This window comes from Ciconia boyciana, chromosome 16 (genome assembly GCF_034638445.1).
Source record: "Ciconia boyciana chromosome 16, ASM3463844v1, whole genome shotgun sequence".
Taxonomy (NCBI): domain Eukaryota; kingdom Metazoa; phylum Chordata; class Aves; order Ciconiiformes; family Ciconiidae; genus Ciconia; species Ciconia boyciana.
This window is the reverse complement of record NC_132949.1, coordinates 64,871-84,743: the sequence shown is the minus strand read 5'-3', so window position 1 is coordinate 84,743 and position 19,873 is coordinate 64,871. Positions and strand designations below refer to the sequence as shown.

The 19,873-nt window shown below is 43.1% G+C and overlaps 3 protein-coding genes across 9 annotated transcripts in view; 1 reads left to right on the top strand and 2 right to left on the bottom strand.

Moving 5' to 3' along the window:
• Positions 1–1,439, bottom strand: part of CCDC57 (coiled-coil domain containing 57) — a 52,483-nt gene extending 51,044 nt beyond the window's left edge. For all 4 annotated transcript variants that reach the window (XM_072881686.1, XM_072881690.1, XM_072881689.1 and 1 more), the window contains exon 1: positions 904–1,439. Coding sequence is in view for 1 of the 4 variants with exons in the window: in XM_072881690.1 (XP_072737791.1) it covers positions 904–910 (7 nt within the window). In the remaining 3 variants the exon portion in view is untranslated. The remainder of the gene's footprint in view (positions 1–903) is intronic.
• SLC16A3 (solute carrier family 16 member 3) lies at positions 3–12,671 on the top strand. Of its 2 annotated transcripts, none has more exons than XM_072881695.1 (4): positions 3–195; positions 9,025–9,168; positions 9,566–10,333; positions 11,683–12,671. In XM_072881695.1, exons 2-4 carry the CDS (start codon positions 9,072–9,074, stop codon positions 11,967–11,969), a joined length of 1,152 nt encoding a protein of 383 aa, XP_072737796.1. In that variant the 5' UTR covers positions 3–195; positions 9,025–9,071; the 3' UTR covers positions 11,970–12,671. The 2 variants fall into 2 exon arrangements, with proteins under 2 accessions (XP_072737796.1, XP_072737795.1); XM_072881694.1 differs by lacking the exon at positions 3–195 and adding an exon at positions 8,312–8,534.
• Positions 11,783–19,873, bottom strand: part of CSNK1D (casein kinase 1 delta) — a 30,406-nt gene continuing 22,315 nt past the window's right edge. The window contains exon 9 of one of the 3 annotated variants that reach the window (XM_072881701.1): positions 11,783–11,922. In XM_072881701.1, the coding sequence (XP_072737802.1) occupies positions 11,890–11,922 (33 nt within the window). In that variant the 3' untranslated portion in view covers positions 11,783–11,889. Of the gene's footprint in view, positions 11,923–14,292; positions 14,990–17,857; positions 18,268–19,873 lie in introns of those variants that run through there. The other 2 variants (XM_072881696.1, XM_072881697.1) reach the window with 2 other exon arrangements.

The window sequence follows — 19,873 nt, the reverse complement described above, 5'->3', positions numbered from 1 at the left end:
TGGCGGCGCTAGGACCCGGCGCCCCCGCTCTGGCGTGGGAGGGGCGAGCAGCCACCGACTTGCCGCGCCGAAGCGCTCCGCAGCCGGCGCGAGGTAGACGGGCCGGGGTGGGTCTGCCCGGGCGCACGGGGAGAGCGGGCAGCGGTCCGGCGCGAGCACGGGCGTCCTCACGCTGAGGCGCGGGACGTGACTCAGGTACTGAGGCGGAGCCGTCGTGCGTGATGCTGCGGAGTGCTTGGCTGGCGCACGGGGGCAAACGCCATGGGGAGCGCGGGGGGGGGGTCCGCAGCCGGGTGAGCCGACTCCGGCGCGTCGGGCAGGCCGAGGACGCATCTCTGAGCGAGGCTGCCCGGCCCGGCGGACGCGTTCGAGAGCGGACGAAGCTTTGGGCGCGCGCGGCGCGGGCGTCGCCGCTTCATCCCTCGCCTAGAGGCTGCGCGGGGCGCCGGTGGGGCGGCGGGCACGGCGCGGACTGTCCTCACCCCTGGGCACCTCCTCTCGTGGGGCGGCGGGGCGCCCCCCCGCCGGCTGCCTTTCTCCCCGCGCACGGGGCCAGACGGGCGCATTTCTTCCTGGGGAAACGCGCGCTGCGGTATGGGTCGCCCAGCGTCCCCGCCGCCGTCGGCCTGACAGCGCTGTCCGGGCGCTGAGCGGTGCTGGCGACCGAGCCCCGCTCATGCTGCTGCGGGAGAGAGCTGTCCCGAGCTTCCCCCTTTGGCGGCCGGGTCACGCCTAGGCGCGCGGTGCCGCCGGCCCCAGCGCACGTACCGTGCCACACCGGTGGCTCGTGAGGCACCCGCCAACTCGGGCTTTGTTCCCGCCGTCGCTGGCTTCAGACCGGTACCGGGCGACGAGGGTCTCCGCGTCCAGCCCCGCCTCCACGATCCCTTCGCTGCCGCTCACCTTTCATTTCAGCGTCAAGCCCCGGGGGGTAAATTCCGGAGTTCCCTTTGTCACAGCGGTGACGGTTCAGATTCGCCAAAGCGAGGGACGCGCAGCCTGAGGGACCGTCCCCTCATAAGGACATCGCCGCAGCCCCGGGCGTGAGCTCCGTTACTCGGTTCTGCGAGCGCTCCGAGAACGGTGAGGCGCTCGGGCGCGGAACCGCGCGGCTGCCGCTCCAGGCTGCGAGAGCATCGGCGGCGGCGGCGGCCCGATCGCTCCGCGGGAGCCGGCTGGGCTGGGGCGGCGCGGGCTACGTGCCTGCCCCGGAGCGCCGCGCGGGCGGCCGTGGCCGTTGCCGTTGGCGGCGCCGCGACCGCCACCATTGTTCTCCCGACCCCGCTCCTCCCCGCGGGCGGGCCGCCGCAGCCCCGCCGCATCTGGTGGGAAAGAGCCCTTTCTTGCTACTGCTCGTAATCGGCATGAAAAGGTCTTCGGTTTGCCTTGCTTTAAACGGCTCTGTGGAGAAAAGAAAAGAGCACGAAGGTGAGGCGGAATCGTAGACGTACAACTTCCTCACAGGCGCAAACAGTTAACACCGGTCGTGGAAACGCACTCTTGGTCAGCGGGCTTGCGTGCTTTTTGGGTATAGCAGTTGGAAAACGGTTTAGTTCAGGATGTCACAGAGTGAAGTCATGTATGGTTTTGCAATGTTTATTTGAGAGGGAACGGTAGTTTGTTAAGGCGTGGTAGTTGGCAGTTTAAAAATGTAAACCAGAATCTATTAGTACAGTACACCTGTTGTAGTTCAGTCAGAAGTATAACTCAAGGTAAATTATAAAAATGTTAAGGTGATGTTTTAAATTGTGACTGAAGTGGGAGTTCACGTATCTCGATGTATGACACCATGTTATGCAGCTGCACTGTCCAAAGTGATTGTGTAGAATAACACCTCTTGGCCAGATGATCTTTCCCCACTATATTCAGCTCCGTGTGCTAACCTAGCTTGAGGTACAGTGCACGTGCGTGTGAGTACTTTATGTACCAGGGTAGTTCCGTGGTATTCCGCAAAAATAAGCACCTATGTCCAGCTGGTGACAGGACTGGACCCTTATTTAGTATTTATCTAGCTCTGCCACTTTTTGATTTTATACTAGACAAAATAAGGACACTTCTCTACTATAAACAATTGGCAAGAATTTCTATTTTTCTAAACCTCTGACACATTGCAAAGCCACCATAGCTGCAGGGCTGAAATTAATTTTCATGATACATGAAGAATGAATTGCAAGTATTCAACTGAAGTTGAGATTCTGCAACTTCTACTTTTGAAAGCATACGGAAAGCAGCCAGAAAATTCAAATGCAACTGAGAGCATGCTTGTCACTTTTTCTGTGCACACAGAAAGGGCATATGCCGTCTGGTCTTAAGGTGCCGCTGTGATGCTGACATTAATGCACTTACGGTAATGCATGTGGTGTAAAAAAACCCCATAAACTTTAGAAAAATAAGTCCACTTCTCCAGAAACTAGACATTTGGTATAGATACGATAACTAGGGAGGTTGACAATGCTATTGTTATAGAACTAGTATATTTGTTTCAAAGGTGGTACCTGAGAAGATTGAACTGTTAGTTGCTGTTGTATTTGTAATTAAAGAAAATACTTATGCAAGTATTTATCTCAAGATTAAAAGAGCTGTTTCTTTGTTAAGAAGGAAGCCACATTAATACTTCTTTAAACTTGAAGTTGGTATGCAGATCTGTGGCTTATTCTTTTGCTTATGGCCCAGCGTAAGTTAGGGGTACTTGCTGGTAACATGCTCATTAAGGAAAAAAAAAAAAAAACAACCAAGAAACCAAAATGATAATAGAACCTGATTTTCCCAGGTAATGTAAAGAACAAGGTTCTAACATTTTCATTATCTAAATTAAAAAAATAAATAAATAAGCACAGCTTCCCCTGTAGAACACTTTACCCAGATAATAGAATCGACTGGTTAGTATTATTTGCTACACATAAAATTGCAGTGTGAATTTACTGTGTCATTGCAGTCTGCTAGTAACTTGTGACGTACATTACTTACTGTGTGTCACTTACTGTGCTGTAGCAGTGAACCCTAAAATGGTTTGAGGCTAAGTGGGGACTGGAATAGTAAGTGTTGGTGTGGAACATCACCTACAGCTACAGACAGCACAGAATTACTGTATGGTTTATCCTAGGAGTTTTGAAAGAGAGATGAGAGACTGGTGAAAGCTGCCAAACCCTTAAAAAAGGCAGATGCAGCGGAACCGGAAAACTGTCTCTGATAAAACAGAGGGGGCCAAAGTGGGAGAGTGAAAGTCACTGAGGGGCCCTGTGTGGAGGACAGGAGGTCAGGGCAGGCATCGGTAAATATGGTAATGATTTTGTGGGGAACAGGAGTTTGCAGCAGCCTTTGGAAATGAATGTATAATTCAGTGGGCTGATATTTAAGCAGGTAAGCCACAAGAAATGCACCACGGTGTCGTACCGGTGGCCCATCAAAATGGCTTGTACGCAATACCTAAGAATGAGTTGTAATAAATACAATTCGAATTAAAAATGTATGCATTAGTGCTTTAGAGTGTCAGGAAAGAGTTAAAGTCATGCTGAACAGGCAGATGTCAATGATGTCAATGCAAAGGGTAGTTGTTTTATATGTAGAGGGCGATCACCAGGGTCCGGAGGATATTAAAATAAATTATTTTTGCAGGGGTCATTTCCTGCAAAATTTCAGTAGAGTTGATTAGTCTTAGGATTCTTCACTCAAAACCAAGGATAACGTACATCTTTGTTTAGTCTCCTTAGATTTTAATACCCTTGGGCAAATATAGGAGGTTTATGACTCCTATTAACACAGTATTGAGCAGTCTACGCTTTTCAGTGTATCCATACTCCCAACAGCCTATGGGGAGAGAATAATTCTCTTCTTTCCACAGATAAGAAACTGAAGGAGGATCTCTACATTGCTCAGCTCAGACTGTCTTCCTCATTTTGTAATTGTACAGTTCTCAACCTCGTGGGGTTCCAGACTTAATTCCAGTCTGAACTGGGTTCCCTACATGTAAGTTCATGGTTTATTTTTGATAACCATTATTTATTTCTATCCTAGGAATTCAAGGTTGGGTAGATTTCTGCCATAGTTAAAACAAATGAATTCAGGGGAAGTTCTCAAGCTATATAGGTCAGCCTACATACTCACAAATGTCCTTCCTACCCATACTGCTGGCCATAATGTACAGCTACGTGGCCAATAAGGGTATTGGCTAAACATCAATATTAGATTCTTGCCCTTTCTAGCTGCTCCTTTTTATAATACAAATGCTCTCCTTTTATATACACTGCACCATCACACCAAACACACCACCCACAATTCTACCGGCAATCACCCAGTATTTCCTCCTAACTGAGCCTGTGTTAGTTTCCATGGCAACAGGAAGATAATCTCAGGAGCGTGAAACCCCACAGATTTAACTACATTTGCTCCCTTTGTTTTACACATTGCCAAAGCAAGAGCCCATTTATGTCAGGAGGAATCTGGAATAAATACTGACAATACTATCGTGGCTGTTGTGGAGATACTGAAAGCGAGCTGCGGCCAGTTAAATGTAATCCGTTGCCTCTAAAGAGGGTGAGCCAGCCAAAGCAGGAAGCGAAGCAAACTGTTGCAATAGTTGTGCAGTAGCCCCCTGTCTTAGCAGGCTTTGGCAGCATCCCAGTGCTGAAGCAAAACGATAAGTAAAAATGTTGCCAGTGCAAATCAGCCACGAGCCCCCCTCTTCTAAGGCTGACCCTAGTTTGGATGTGTCAGAGGGGAACCTCCCTGCTACTTCCTTCCTAGTTCTTGAGGGGGTGAACACAGTCTAGCCTAGCAAGGCACACCGCAACGGGACAAAGGGGACAGGGTGAAGTGCATCTTCTGCTGGGCTTACAGAGACAGGGTTCGTGTACTTCTGGTTAACAGTCTTTTAATTTTGATGTGTTAACATGAACCACTGATGGACTAAAACAGATGAAGAAGATTGATGTATGCGTGTGCACATGTAGACCAGTCTCAAAAGGATGGCGTTGGAAGGTCTGGCGTGTGGGTTTATGGTGATTTTTAGCCAAACGTGGTAATAGGCACGACGTAAAGAAGCGTAAATGGATGCTACTGTTTCCCTATAGCCTTATTTTTATGAGATGCTGGAGGTAGGCCTGGTTCCCCCCGCGTCTGCAAGCCTCGCTCTGTCATCACAGCGGGACATAAAACCGTTTTAGAGACCGTTGCTCTCGGGCCAGGCAAAGCTGGTGAGTCCCCTAGGCCAGGTGGAACAAACCGCCTCTCGCCGGCTGCCCTGCTCTGCCGGGCAGGGGCAGCGCAGGGGCGGCGGGGCAGGGGGTTCCCGCCTCTTCTGAGCGGGCGGGCTCCGCGCAGCGCGTGCCGCCGTTGCCAGCACCGCGCGGGAGCGCGGCCTTACCCTCGCGCGCGCCGGGCCGCTGCGCCCAAGGCGGAAAAACCGAGCTGCGCCGTCGGCTGCCTCTGCTGCAATTACGGTAGGCGCCCCGCCCAACCGCCCGGTCACGTCCTGCACGTCTCAGTGCGGCGACCGCCAGCGCGGGCGCCCTGCTGGGGTGGCCTGCGCCGGCGCACGTCACAGTGGGGTCACGCGGGGCGGCGGCGAGCGGGCCCTGCCCGGGGCCACCGCCGAGCGCGGCGGAAGCGGCCCCGTGCGGACCCAGCCCGGAGGCTCGCAGCCCAGCGGCAGGCGCCGTGGGGCAGCTGGGCCTCCCGCCGGGCCGCGTTGCCTCGGGCTCGGTGCGCCGGCTGCCGAGGTAACTTCCTGTGTCCCCGTCCCCGTCCCCCCCCCGGAGCAACTCGGTGAAGCTTGGACGGTTCTTTCTGGAAGGAGCGAGTTTGCTGCCAAGTAGCTTCTAACGGTGATTCGTCTCAAAAGCCACCTGCCGCTGGAGATGGCTTGGATGTAGTTTACTGTCGGGGTCCAGCACTGTAGGTCTGCAGAGATTGTCCTCGGAACATCTTTGCTATAGACTCAGTAAAGGAGACTGTCCCTGCCTGTGCGCAGGAAGAAGCACAGAGGTGAATGCCATGAGCCGTTTCTTCCTAGGGTTGAATATTCCTACCCAGCACTGTGTAAGCACCTGGAGAAACTGCCTATTGCTGTTTTTCAACAAAACGTGCTCACATATTATTACTGACTTTGTGTTGCCGCTAGGTGGTTAATACAAAAGAATAAAAATTACACAAAGCGTCCCCCAACATTTTAAACATTGACTCCAAATGAAATGTTCTGTCTGACCATTTGGAAATGGTGGGAGTGACGATTCCTCCTGCCCCCTGGACTCCTTCAGTTTTACATCTTACTCCTGTTCTTTATGCACTTGAGCCGAGATACTTGAATCAGCATTTTCCCCGTTATCATTAATATTACAGAGCTACCGGTGTCATGAAGGATTACACTTTGTGCACCTACTCGGTGCTGTCTGGTTGTTTCTTTTAAAAAAATAACAATCCTTTTTTGAAGAATGCTTTCTACCTTGTATCATACAGAAGTTACTGGGAAAAACAGTTCTGAAGGGTGGACAGGTCCCAGTGTCAGGAGGGTTGGCAGAGATGCATCTTAAGACTTTCACTGAGCAGCCCAAAGCCTGGTGCAGAAATTGCCCAGTCTAACAAGCTATGCGTTTGTACATACTCTTACAGCAATCAGTGAATCAGCCATCTGTAGTAGCAGCCACCTGGATGTCTAGTTTTATTAAGGTATTCTGTTTCACTTATTTAACCATTTTAGGTTCTAGTTGTATGGGCTTAAGACAAATTGTTTTCTCTTTGATTTCCAGAAAACAAGAGGTGAAACCAGTAGTATGAGGCTTACTGTCCTTCTTGTACAGCCCAGGGTAATAGAACAGCTATAGTCATGGCCAGGTTTATTTCTGCATCATGTATATAAAGTTGTTTCTTCCAAGAAGTGCTGGTCTGAAGTGCTGGGAGTGCTGGTCTGAATGCCATAGTAAGTACGTTCACACAGGCCTATTAACAATTATGCATTCGGTGCTCAGTTGTCTAGGCAAGTCTGCATCAACTAGATCGTTGTGCCATACATAGTCTGGTTCTGAAGTGGAGCTGTAAGAACTACATAATTCCCAATGCACAACAATCACTGCGCAGACCTATACTTCTGAACGCAGAAGCATTCTTTAGTGATGAACATCTTCTCTGATGTGCAGCTGTGCTTGCACTCCTCTTTTAGGGACTATTGTAGACAAACATGGACCCAACAGGAGTAATCAATTGCATTTTAAAGAAATGGTCAATTTTTGTACATGTAAGATTTAATGTATAACTTGTTTGAAGCTCCCTTTAACATTCTCAAGACTCCTATAATACGCAGAGCCTACAAAAACCTAATTGCTGTGATGCAGTACCTCCCTGCAGTCTTCACATACAAGGACGCTTTTATCTGCCTTTTCACTGTCTCCCCCCCCCCCCACCTCTCTCTCTCTTTTAAAACTTTGCAGCCTTACTGTCTAGTACATACTGTTCTCATGAGAAAAGATTTTTATTTTATAGATGCAAAGGTGCTTGTGGCTGCATACAGAAGATGTGAAAGATAAGATTCATCAAATAAAATATTAAAAAATGTTACTGATAATGTAATAACAACAACAATGGAAAGTATTTGCTTCGGGCAGACAGTGATACTGAGCATTGCTGCAGTTACTAACTCGCATCACCCACAAAAACTGCCCATGCAGATTTTCATTGCAGTTTAGCTTAGGTACTTACTCGATGCGTGAAAACTGACAGCTCATCAGGGGAGCTCAAAGGGATCTGTCTATCTTTTTAAGATATCGGTGCATGAGGGCTGTATTGCTGTCCTCAGTAGGGAGCGAAAAGCCTGGGTGATTTGTCCACTGTTTCACAGAATACTTGTGATGCACCAGGATTTTGCATCCAGGTCTCCTAAGTGAATAGTCCAGGAGCTTCATATAACAAGGTCTTGTAAAAAAAATCCTGCAGACTTTAATAGTAGTAGTTACGTATTTGTGAAAGTCAAACTGCGGAACTGCTGTAATGGCTTCAGTTTTTCTATGAAACAGTGATTTGGTTGAAATCGTTTTGACTTTGAGAGAGCTGCGAGGGGACATTCATTTAAAACTCAACTGTGTGCATCTCATTTTATGTATTTTTTGTAACCTTTGTAAGGACTAAACCCGAACAAGGAATAGTTAAAATTGCACTGCATCTTCAAGATTTGTATTTAAAATAGTCCCGTATCTTATTTGTAACTTTAACTGTAGTGCATTTTCTGCCTATTTTGGTTAGATGGTTTTGGTTAGATAATTGTCCCAATGTCTATAGACTGTAATTGCTTTTTGTTTCTTAGGGAACACTCTTGAGCTTCGTCATGGGAGCTGTAGTAGCTGATGATGGTCCATCTGGTGTTAAAGCCCCTGATGGAGGCTGGGGCTGGGCTGTCCTTTTCGGCTGTTTTATCATCACAGGATTCTCCTATGCCTTTCCTAAGGCAGTTAGTGTCTTCTTTAAAGAACTTATCCGTGAATTCGGCATTGGATATAGTGACACTGCATGGATTTCCTCCATTCTGTTGGCCATGCTTTATGGAACGGGTAGGTAGTTCTCTGTTTTTGAAACAGTATTGCGTCATACAGTGATGTTTGTAAATCATACAGCCATTTACAGCATGAATCATGATTACATATCGTTACTTGTGTGCAAGGCATTCCAAAGAAGAATTACTATTAATCACATAAATCCATAAGTTATTTAAGCACATCCAGCTTGCATATAAAATTAAATCTCTAACTGAGTAGCTACTAAAGGCGATGAAAAGGAAAAATTGCATGGCACTCTGAAGACAAAAAACGCTGAGTATTTGACTATAGAGGAAAGAATGCTCTTCTGGATTGGCCTGACAGTATGGACAAAGTACGGAAAGAATCACAGAATCATTTAGGTTGGAAAAGACCTTTAAGATCATCGAGTCCAACCATAAACCTAACGCCGCCAAGTCCACCAAAAAAGAACTGCGAACTGACATAAAATCAATTGCAAAAATTTGGTTTATCTTAGCAACTGTAACTTGCTCTTCTTGCCTAGGTCCACTCTGTAGTGTGTGTGTCAATCGCTTTGGCTGTCGTCCTGTCATGCTGGTGGGTGGCCTTTTTGCCTCAATGGGGATGGTGATAGCCTCCTTCTGCACAAGCATCGTTCAGATCTATCTAACTGCAGGTGTGATTACTGGTAAGTAGTGTGCACGGTTGAAAATGAGTTAGCTAATGTCTTAGCTTTAGGTTGAAGTTTTGTGTAAGTGACAAATACCTAAATCATCAGGATCATCCAAATGGGCTTTTATAAAGATGGCAGATAAACGTGGAATTAAACTGTGATTTATTTTTTTATGAATGTTAATTTTCCTGGTGTGTTTAACAGCCACTGCTGTCATCACTGAAGCGTAACCACAGAGTACAAGAATATTATGGAGGTAGAAAGCTTTTACAAATGTTACCTTAGAATTCTTTTGTCCATTTGAAATAAAACTCTTTTCTCTTAAGTCATGAATCAGAAAAACTGGAATTAGAATTTTTTTTAATAGTGATACTGTAGGCCAGTATTAATTTTTATGTACTCTCTGTTACAGGTTTGGGTCTGGCACTAAACTTTCAGCCTTCGCTCATCATGTTAAACCGTTACTTTGACAAACGCCGGCCCTTAGCCAATGGGCTATCTGCTGCTGGGAGTCCAGTGTTTCTTTGTGCTCTCTCACCATTGGGGCAGATACTACAACACAAGTATGGTTGGAGAGGAGGATTCCTTATACTGGGTGGGATGCTGCTGAACTGCTGTGTATGTGGAGCATTAATGAGACCTTTGGAGCCACCCAAAAAGTCTGAAGCTACCAAAGAACCAGCTGAGAAGAAAGTGAAGAAAAAACTTCTGGATTTCAGTGTGTTTAAAGATGGTGGTTTTGTAATCTACACGCTAGCAGCATCTATCATGGTGCTTGGCCTCTTTGTTCCCCCAGTTTTTGTTGTGAGTTATGCCAAGGATTTGGGGTATCAAGACACCAAAGCAGCTTTTCTTCTGACTATTCTGGGATTCATTGATATCTTTGCTCGGCCTATTTGTGGAATGGTAGCTGGTCTTAAATGGGTTAGACCACGCTGTGTCTACCTCTTCAGTTTTGCTATGATTTTCAATGGCTTTACAGATCTCATGGGTTCTATGTCTGTTGATTATGGTGGCCTGGTTGTCTTTTGCATTTTCTTTGGCATTTCTTATGGAATGGTAGGTGCTCTTCAGTTTGAAGTTCTCATGGCTATTGTTGGTACTCAGAAGTTTTCCAGTGCCATCGGTTTAGTGCTCCTGGCGGAAGCTATGGCTGTTCTAATCGGTCCACCATCAGCGGGTAAGTATTCCATTTAGTTCAGAATTCAAAACCATTTGCGCTGCATCCATGTGCACAAATTGTATGATAAGGGAGCAGAGAAAAAGACAACATGAGTCACTTGAAAAATGCATTTTGTGCTAGTGTTGCACATGCTTCAATGACTTCCTGCAGTTACAACCTGAAATAGTCCAAGACAGGGTGGGATGGATCTTTTCCTTCTTGGATCTGTTTCAGGATTGGTTGAATTGCCATCTGAAGATGCTGCTCTTTCTCCACTGAAAGCCTACACTGGACCTCTTATTAGAAGATGGCTAATATTGTATGAGATGAGTTTTACACACACAGTGAATAACTTTTGTGAAGTTCAGACCTCTTTGGAGTTGGGATTCAGAATATGAACCTGTCAATTTTCTTTGGAAACTACTAGGATGGATTCGCTATACCCATGGTAGATTTGGAGGAGGAAAGAAAATGTCAGAAGGATGAAAAAAAAAATCTTACAAGGAGGACTATAAAACTGGACTGTTTTAAGGAACGTAGACTGCTTCTATTGCACATGTCTCACAACCCAAGAATAAAGGGAGATTACAAAATATTCAAATTCATTAATTTGAATTCGCAATTGCAAATTAATTACTAATCAAAGAACATAAATTTTACAGACCCTGACCTGAAAAAAAACCCCTCCACTCAAAACCCACCAGTTCACTGCCATAAAATGTTTACCATTTATACGAGACACTAAAAACCATCAATATCTCTATAACCCCTCATGAAAAAAAACAGTACTATGCACTACTTCCTCTGATCTTCAGGTTCGGAGAGGCACTTCCTTCACATCCTTCCTCCTGTTCTTTCACCTCCACCCATTCCTGTGAAAATTTAATTTGACTAAAGCATCAGAATCAGTCAGGTACTCCAGACCGACTATTAAATAAGATTTGCATTTTAAGCGGACTGTGCACTGCCCGTGTAGGAAAGGAAATGAGACTGGGAGTGAAAGGAAGCTGATGATACAGATCTTGGCCATGGATGTGGCACACATTTTTATCTGAAATACATGGCACTTGCCTCATCTCTTGCATATGAAGGCTAGGTTGGGTTTATTCTAGTTGAATTGCATGACTCCGTGTGTGCAGCGGGAGTATGTGTTTCAGGATGTGATGTAATGTCAGTGAATGTTAAACCAAATTGAAGCAATTGAGAAATATTTTGTTATAAACTTGTTAAAATGCTATTTCAGAAAACTTGCTTAGATAGTCATGGTACTTCTAGACAGGAGTAATTTAAATGTTTAAAAAAAGCAGACAAAATTTCATTGCAAGATAATAATTTTTGTTAATTACCTGGAATGTTGTCTTTTTCAGGAAAACTCTTAGATGCAACACAGAGGTACATGTTTGTTTTTATTATTGCTGGAATTGAAGTTACCACCTCAGCACTTGTATTGGCCTTGGGAAATTTCTTCTGCATTAAGAAAAAATCAGAAGAACCACATACAAAAGAAGAAGCAGCAGAAAGAGAGGAATTAAACAAATCTGAAGACAAAACTCCTGAAGAAGCCAAGGTGGACTCTATTGAAGTGGAGCAGTTTCTGAAAGATGAGCCTGAAAAAAACGGTGAAGTTGTAACTAACCCAGAAACGTGTGTGTGAGCATGACAGGAAACCAACAAAGTGTTTAGAAAAGAAAGATTTTCAACACTATTTATTTTAGAAATAGAACTAGTTTAGGGCTGGGCCATCTGCTTTATTAACTGGAGGCTGGTCAGTTCATCAGGTCTCTCTGGAAGCTGATTAGCTAGACAACCTTTTATCGGAAAATTAGCTTTATCAGTAAAAGGTGGAGCATAGTGGTTATACTTTTTATGTAAACTAAAAAGCTTTTATAAACACAAGTAGATTATTGCTATGCATCACCAGAAACTGCTCACTTGGAAGAGATAGAGGAATAATATATTTTAAGAAAAGTGGAATTACATGTATGTTTTCAGACAAAATTGGTGAAATCGCTGTGTTGTGCGGCTAAATATAATTTCCCTTTCTGTGTTTTTTGTGAAGGGGAAGGAGTTTGAGATGGAGAAGAATCTCAGGAACTTAAAGGTCTCCATTAGGCTTTTGAATTTATTACTTTTTTACATTAATTGGCTCAGCCCTAATTTAATTTTGATAATATCTGTTACTTTGATTTATGTAAATGTGTTTCTAAGTTTTGTCTAAACCTGTATCTTTGTAATTATCATCTGGAAATACTGTACGTGGAAAGGTGCATTACGGATACTGTCCTCAGCAGATCACACAAGTGGTATTCCGAGGTGGTACTAAAAGAAAATAAAATGAGCAGAATTGATCCTGACAGACCGTAAGCAAAGCTAGCCTACGTTTACATACACCGTTTTCAGTACAGTTGCCCTGCAGCATTGAAAAATATTACAAGTACTATGGTGAAGACAGACAGTAGGTTTAGTAGAATCTTCTGGAAGAGTGTCCATTTTGTATATAAAAGAAACAGTGTAAGTTTCCAGATGAGCTATAAATTAGAGTGGGTAGACTTAGGGAAGGGGCTGGACTATTTTGAAACATGTTAACCATCTTTAAAATGCAATGTTAGCAACATAGGAAGGTCCTAAGGTGGTTTTTTGGGTTTTGTTGTTTTTTTTTTTTTTTCTCTTCATTTACCCCACTTCCCTATCCTTTTGCTTAATCTTTGGAAGTTCAAGGTGCCATTCTTGCTGGTTGAGGAAACGTGGTAGAACTGTTGATCATATTTATGACAGCAGTGCATAAGGACCAATCAAGAATGGGGTCGGCCCTGCTACTCATTGCACAAACAGAACGGGGAGTCTCTGGCCAGTCTTTAAATCTTCTCTGACGTTGGTATTGGAGAAAGAGAAGAAACAGAAACAGATCAGACGAGGCAGTGACAGCACATTTGAAGAAATGTGGAAAGGGAAAAGATTCATTGTGAGGACACTGAATAGAAAAGGAAGGTAAAAGGAAAGCATTCTATGTATTTTTTTTTTTTTCCCCCCACCCAAACACATTCAAGAAATGTAATCTTTTATACAAAATCATGCTGCTGCAACCCACCTTTTGGATACAGTTATAAAAAGCTCTCTAGGTTTTGTGACTGTAGTAACAATCTTCAAAACAGACTAATTGTAACAGATTCAGTTTTCTTGTTGGTAGCCAAGGAATACTGGCTTTCAGGTTCCAAAATTGTTCTGCTTAATAACGGAAAACTAAAAGACCCTAATCCCTTAAAACCCTGTACCCCTTTTAAAAATAACGTCATTAGTTGTTTCATACTCGACCATTTTAACAGAAACATAGAGTAAATCCAAGGAAGTGCCAAAACCATGAACCATTCCCTAATTTGAGATACCAGCTTCCATTCTGGTAGTTTCTTCAAAATGGTTTTGCATTGTTAGGACAACCTTGCACAGAAATTAAAAAGTTAGGATCATGACCTTTTTTTTTGAGTGATTTTAAAAAGAAATGAATGCTGCACTGAATAAACTTTATTTTTATATTGCATATAGTGCGTTACTTTAAAACCTTTTATTAATTTAGTGGCAGGAATTGCACTGGCATGTCCTAGTTATAAGAACTCAGTCACCGAGCTTAGCTCCAGTTTGCTGAAGACTAAATCAGTACTTGGAACACAATGCTGCTAGCTCCAGGAGGCCACCATGTGAAAGGGCAAGAGGAAAATGGAATCCACAGATCAGTTTGTGGTATCCCTGGAGGCTGCTTCAGATGATATGTGAAGGCCTGATACAGCTTTCAGATTGGAGTTCCCTGTTCTGCTTCAGAAAACACAAACTAGAAACCTTCCCAAAGGTGAATTCAGATTCTCAAATAGCCATTTTTGTCTTACTGTGGTTTTTGATCACCAGATTTCTTTGCTAGATAATGCTATACTGTTATCACAGAACTAAATGGTTATTCCTTTGACATCAGGTTGTGGCACAATTTTAAGTTTCCGTACATTCTGCAAATTGTTTAGACTGTAACATCTCTAAAATTTGGGCTTTCTCATACTGCCTTTCCAGACTATGTTTCATTTTCCATACATAATACCTTTATGGTTAAGCTGGAAACAAGAAGTGTTACGTTACAATTTTGTGTGACTGGAGCAGAAGAGGAAGTTATTAAGACAAGGGAAATACATTTCAACAAGACACCATAAATAATTTCTAAAGTAAATCTGGTGTTCACAGAAGGTGCCTCGTTGGCCTATACAAGTTCTTTTCCTCGACTCAAAGATGAACTACTCTGAGTAGGACTGCCAGCGCTCTTGTGCTATTTTCAGCACAGACCTACCAATGGATTGCAGTATTCGTGAGAGCAGGAGATGCTTACTGCATGAGAGAGGTCACATCACAGGACTCTTCTATTGACTGTGAGAAATAAGGGTTGGAATTTAATTTGCTAAGCAGTTTCACACAGGCTATAAAATCTTGTACTGTTTTAATTATTTACAAGAAGCATCAACACACAGATGAGAAACTCCTAATGCAGATCTCTTAGCAACATCAAAACTGGCAGGCTTCAAAGTACTTCCGAGTTCTGGTGCCAGTTACGCTCCCTGCTTCCGTTCTGTCCCATGCAAGGGTGACATCCAGGTGTGTGCTAGCCCTCCAGTCCTCTTTCTGTTCAGCAGCCTTTATTTCCTTGGAAAGAGATTGTCTATACTGATGGGAAGGAAATCTCCATGCATGCCAGATCCCTAGCCTGGACAACTGCAGGCCACTATGCTAGGCTGTGCTGAGGCGTGTACCCAACCGCTCCTACCGACATGGCCACAAAGGCCTTTACGTTGAGCTCCTGTTTTATAGACCTCCCTCCTTCCTACCCCAAGACATTAAGAAAACAAAGCAACTGGCGAGTCCTTCGGTTCCCAGCGCTGTCTTAGAACACCAACTAGGAACTGTTGCATATAGAAGGAGAGGATTGTATTGGAACCCTTTCTCTTGGCAAGACTAGCCTGGCTCCTTATTAATTTAACGCTGCTTATTGTAAATTCTCAAGGAATTGCTTTTAAACCCCTCAGGTATTTTGCTACAGTATTTCTTTAATCTCAACACCATTGAGATCCCCTTAAGAGCAGTTTGTAGCATGTGCTCTTTCATATATTTTGAGGATGCGCATGGTCGGAGTCATAAAGCATTGCTAAAGAGACACTTAACTGCCCGGGGACACAAGCAAAACAGTTCCATGCAACATCTACCTGGATGAACCGTTGTTCAACCTTCACCTGGTTAAAATTTTGTAATTTGAAAAAAGAAAGAGGAAGAAAAGGGGAAAGGGAAGGGAAGGCAGGTAATTCTACAACTGAATTGTCAAGCATCCCAAAGACAACATTGTAATTTGCTCTTCCTTCGTACGCCATGGGAACAAATGTAATTTCTTTAGACACGTAGTTCATGAATCTGTTTAAGAAGTCTGTGAGGAAAACAACTGAAAAACACAAGTGCAAAAAATCCAAGTATAATACTGTAAAACAGTTGAAAGATAAGTTTTCATAGATTATTTCTCTGAAACTAATGAATGGCCTTTTAGTGTACAGGCTAGCGTAATTTTTAAAGCTTTTCAGATCTTTGTACATCCTATAAATTGTGTACTACAGGATTTATGGTTAAAATACTGTATGTTTGATCATGTAATGGATCTTAGTCCCTTAATTTCCTAATGCAAGGAGAAGGTGTGTGTATAAATACCTGTAACACACAGAGAATACATAAAGAGGTGTGTATGTGTGTGCGCATATATATATATATATTTATATATGTATGTATCAATCTATATATATCAAACATGCAAAATACCCAGTAGAGTAGAATAGAGACAGGTTGCCTGTTTACTAGACAATGAGCAATGCAGAGTTAAAACTATTTTCTTCCTTCTCCTATACAAAGATAAGTTTGCTTTTTTAAAATTCCTAAATAAAATATCTTGTAGCTATTTGGAGCCTAGAAGATCTCAGCGGAACTAAAAATCTTAAAGTGATGCAGCTATCTGTTTAAAGTCACAATCTCTAGATTTTGTTTTTCTCCAGTCCGTAAATACATTACAGCAAGTCTTTAGCAGTACATGCTGCTAAAGCGGCTCATTCCCTAAAGTTGAGACTTGAGATGGTATGAAAGTATAGCGTGAAGGACTGGACAGATCTTGTGCTTGTTAATGTTAAATCCCATCCAAACAAAGAAGTGTATTAGACAATGTAAAATCATTCTCTAAAAAGAAATGAAAACATTCCCCTAACCAAGCAATCGAACTTCAGAATGTAAACCCAAAATACACTCACGTATGCACCCTTGTTACACCCCAGATAAAAGCTTCAGTTTGGTAGGCAATCAGACACAACACTTTCAGGAGAATGCAAACTCTTACATGTTACAGCGGTAAGTACCGACTTGTGTATGTGTGTGTCTGTGCCTCTCTGCCACACTTGTTTTTAGGATTATGGGAGTACACTTCAGTGTTGTGCAAGCGAGATGACTTTTTTCTTGTTAATGCACTTTAATGTAATGTGTGCGTTTATACTTAGATTTTTTTTGTTATGCTTTTCTAGTAAACTGTTGCAAATGTAGTGAATAAATATTTATTTGGTTGTCAAAAACTGTGGGTGTGAGAAAATAAGCTTAGAAAAAATAACTTTAACACCCATATTTGGCTTCATTTGCCCCAAGTTTCATTTGGCCCCAAGTCGGGCTTCATTTGCACATGTTCAAGTAGCTATACAGAAGCAGAGTGCTTATAGACAAGAAAATAAGAGGTGACACTGAGCTGACAGGCAGATGGAATTTGTGGACAAGGAAGTGTGGGCAAGGGGACTACTTTTGCCATGACTCATAGTTTGGCCAATTCCAAAATGGAAATGGGCTCCTGCTGTAAATGATCCTGAAGACTATTTTAAAGCATCAACTAATTTAAAATAATAGCTATTAATTTTGTGGTGCTCCGTGTAGAAATTATTCTTGTCCTCTGAAGAGTGCTCCAGGTTTTGTTTGCAGGTAAAGTTTGATGAAGTGCTATGACTTATAAAGCCCTAAATATTTTGAGTACTGACCTGTCTTTAGTGTCAAGTGATGCTCTTTAGAACTTGAAAGCTCCTAAGAAAACATGGTTTAAGAATACATTTATGGTGGGGTTTTTTGGATCCTATGGTACCCCAGCTAAGACTGGCTCCTGAAGGTATAATCTCAAGGCTACACCCAAGTGAATCAGAATTATAGTCTCTTCAATGTAACAAGAGCTACATTTTGCTATCTGGAAGGCTCACACCTATTTGTCCCTAATTCTAAGTATCTCTGCTGAGAAATTTTGGAGAAATCTCTCTCGGCTCAGCTTCAAAAGTTCCTCTGTATATTCACACTGACAAGATCGTAGGTCTTAAAACCCCATGTGTGAATAAACACATGATTACCTTTTTTATGCTAGTTTAGTTAAATTGGTAAGACTTTAGGTGTAATGAAATGCTTTGCTACCCTGCTGGCCAGATCAAGCCAGATGCTGCTACAGGAATGAATGCTACCGTGTGGACCAAAATGACAGAATTTATTAGCATGCAGTCAGCACATCCCTGTGACAGAAAACCAAAGAGTTTATCTTTGCCTCTGGTACTCTGAGTCAGAAAGGACGGACTCAGGCCATTCGCTGTGGAGGAAAACAGGCATGATCCAAGTTGCACAGCTGTTGTTCCCTGCTGCTGGACCTGTTGAAGGAGGGTGACCCACCAATATTTGAAGAGTGAACAACTTTGACAATAGCAAAAGCACTGTCTATGAGAAGCAACGGCTTTGGAATATATTTCAGCAGCCTTCTCAACGCTTCTGGAATAAAGGTCATCTTTGTGTCAGCAGGAAGAAGGTGCGTCTACTGCAAAAGTCAGGGCTCTTAAAAGTATCTTGCTAGTGACAGTCTGCGAGATCAGCAGTCCTGCATTTGTCTGAGAAAGTACAGAAAGTCAGAGGCAGACAGAGTAAAAAGCTACTTACCTTTGATATATATATGCCGTTCGTTCCTTGACCTCAATGCCTGCTTCATCATCTCGGCAACATTCCAGCTAGCAACTTTCCTCACTATCCCTAGATGAATGCTTCGGACGAGTAAGAAATTAGGATAGCTCTTGCTCTTCTGACTCTTCATCTACTACTGTTTTAGCAGTTTAAAGCCTTTCACTGGAAAACTCTTGAATCCAATGAAGAAGTGTATCTAGATTTTAGTATTTAAAATTCTTAAATAGCAGAAGACTTTTCAGTCTTGCTGGAAAATGTGGCGTAAGATCCAGTGGTTGACAATGTCAGACAAGCTTAAAATACAATTTCTTAGCAGTGAGAGCAGAGAAACATTTGCTGTCCGGGGTCTTTTAAGAAAAAAATCTGCACATGGCCTTAAAATACGGTGAATCGATGGTTTATCCTTTCCTTAAGGATTATGGGAAATACCAGAAGCTCTGCATTGCCTTTGCGCCTGTAATGCTTGCAGCTCTGAACCAAGCTGAGGACTGTCATTAAACTAAATGTTTTGTCTGGTTATGAGATCAGGACTAGACATTTTCCTCCTAGGAATAATGTACCAAATGAATTCCTGTTTTGTTCCACATCCCACCCCACCCCAAGTATCCTGGATTGGTCACAGCAAAGACACAGTAGACTAGAGCTTAATGCTTTAGGATGATCTACACGATTTCCCCTTTTTCCATTTGTCCATTACGGACATATGATAAATATAATTTATCAGACCTATTATGCTAATGGACTATTTGTCCATTATGCTTATATTTCTCAGACCTAGATCTTATCTATGCATTTTGAGTCAAGAATTTTCCCAAAATGAGATTAACAAAGAACACTACCTTAAAAAAAGATTTTTTTTTTGGTAGACTGCATATTTTTGTCCATCGTGTATATACAGATCTCATCTAATTTTCTGTTGTCCCTCTACCTGCAGCATGCAATGGTTTCGTCAAACAAACCGAAGCATACTAGTCTTAATAAGATTAAGCAGGAAAAACACACCAATGTCTGAGAAAAAGTCATAAACTCCTGTGCAAGTATTTGCTGATAAAGTTAGTAGGCTTTTGCTGTGAAACAGATTCTTACTGAAGATCAGGCCTCTGAGCACTCTCCTCGTACAAAACGACTGAACAATGAAAATAGGCCATACAATTCAGGTTCATACAATCACTTAAATCTAGACATATACATGTAATGCCAATAATTGTCACCTGAATGAACCAGAGGGAAGTGTACTGTTTTTAATAATGAAGTACTGCATTCTTTAACGGCAAAACCTTTTTATTATCAACCCGTCTCATCCAGTGAATTTTAGAAGCTACTTTGTTGTAGGATTAAGTTCACGGTGGATTACACTTCCTCACAACTGGATTAAATCTAGATTTCTGACCAGATGGCTCAGCACTATTAAAAAACCAGCAGCATTGTTTGTTTTCACTTAGTATTTTGTACGCATGAAGTGCTGCTTTTGTAAAGCAACAGTTAAAGAACAAAACAAATACCTTTTTACTTCATACTTTTACAAAGAGAAAATAA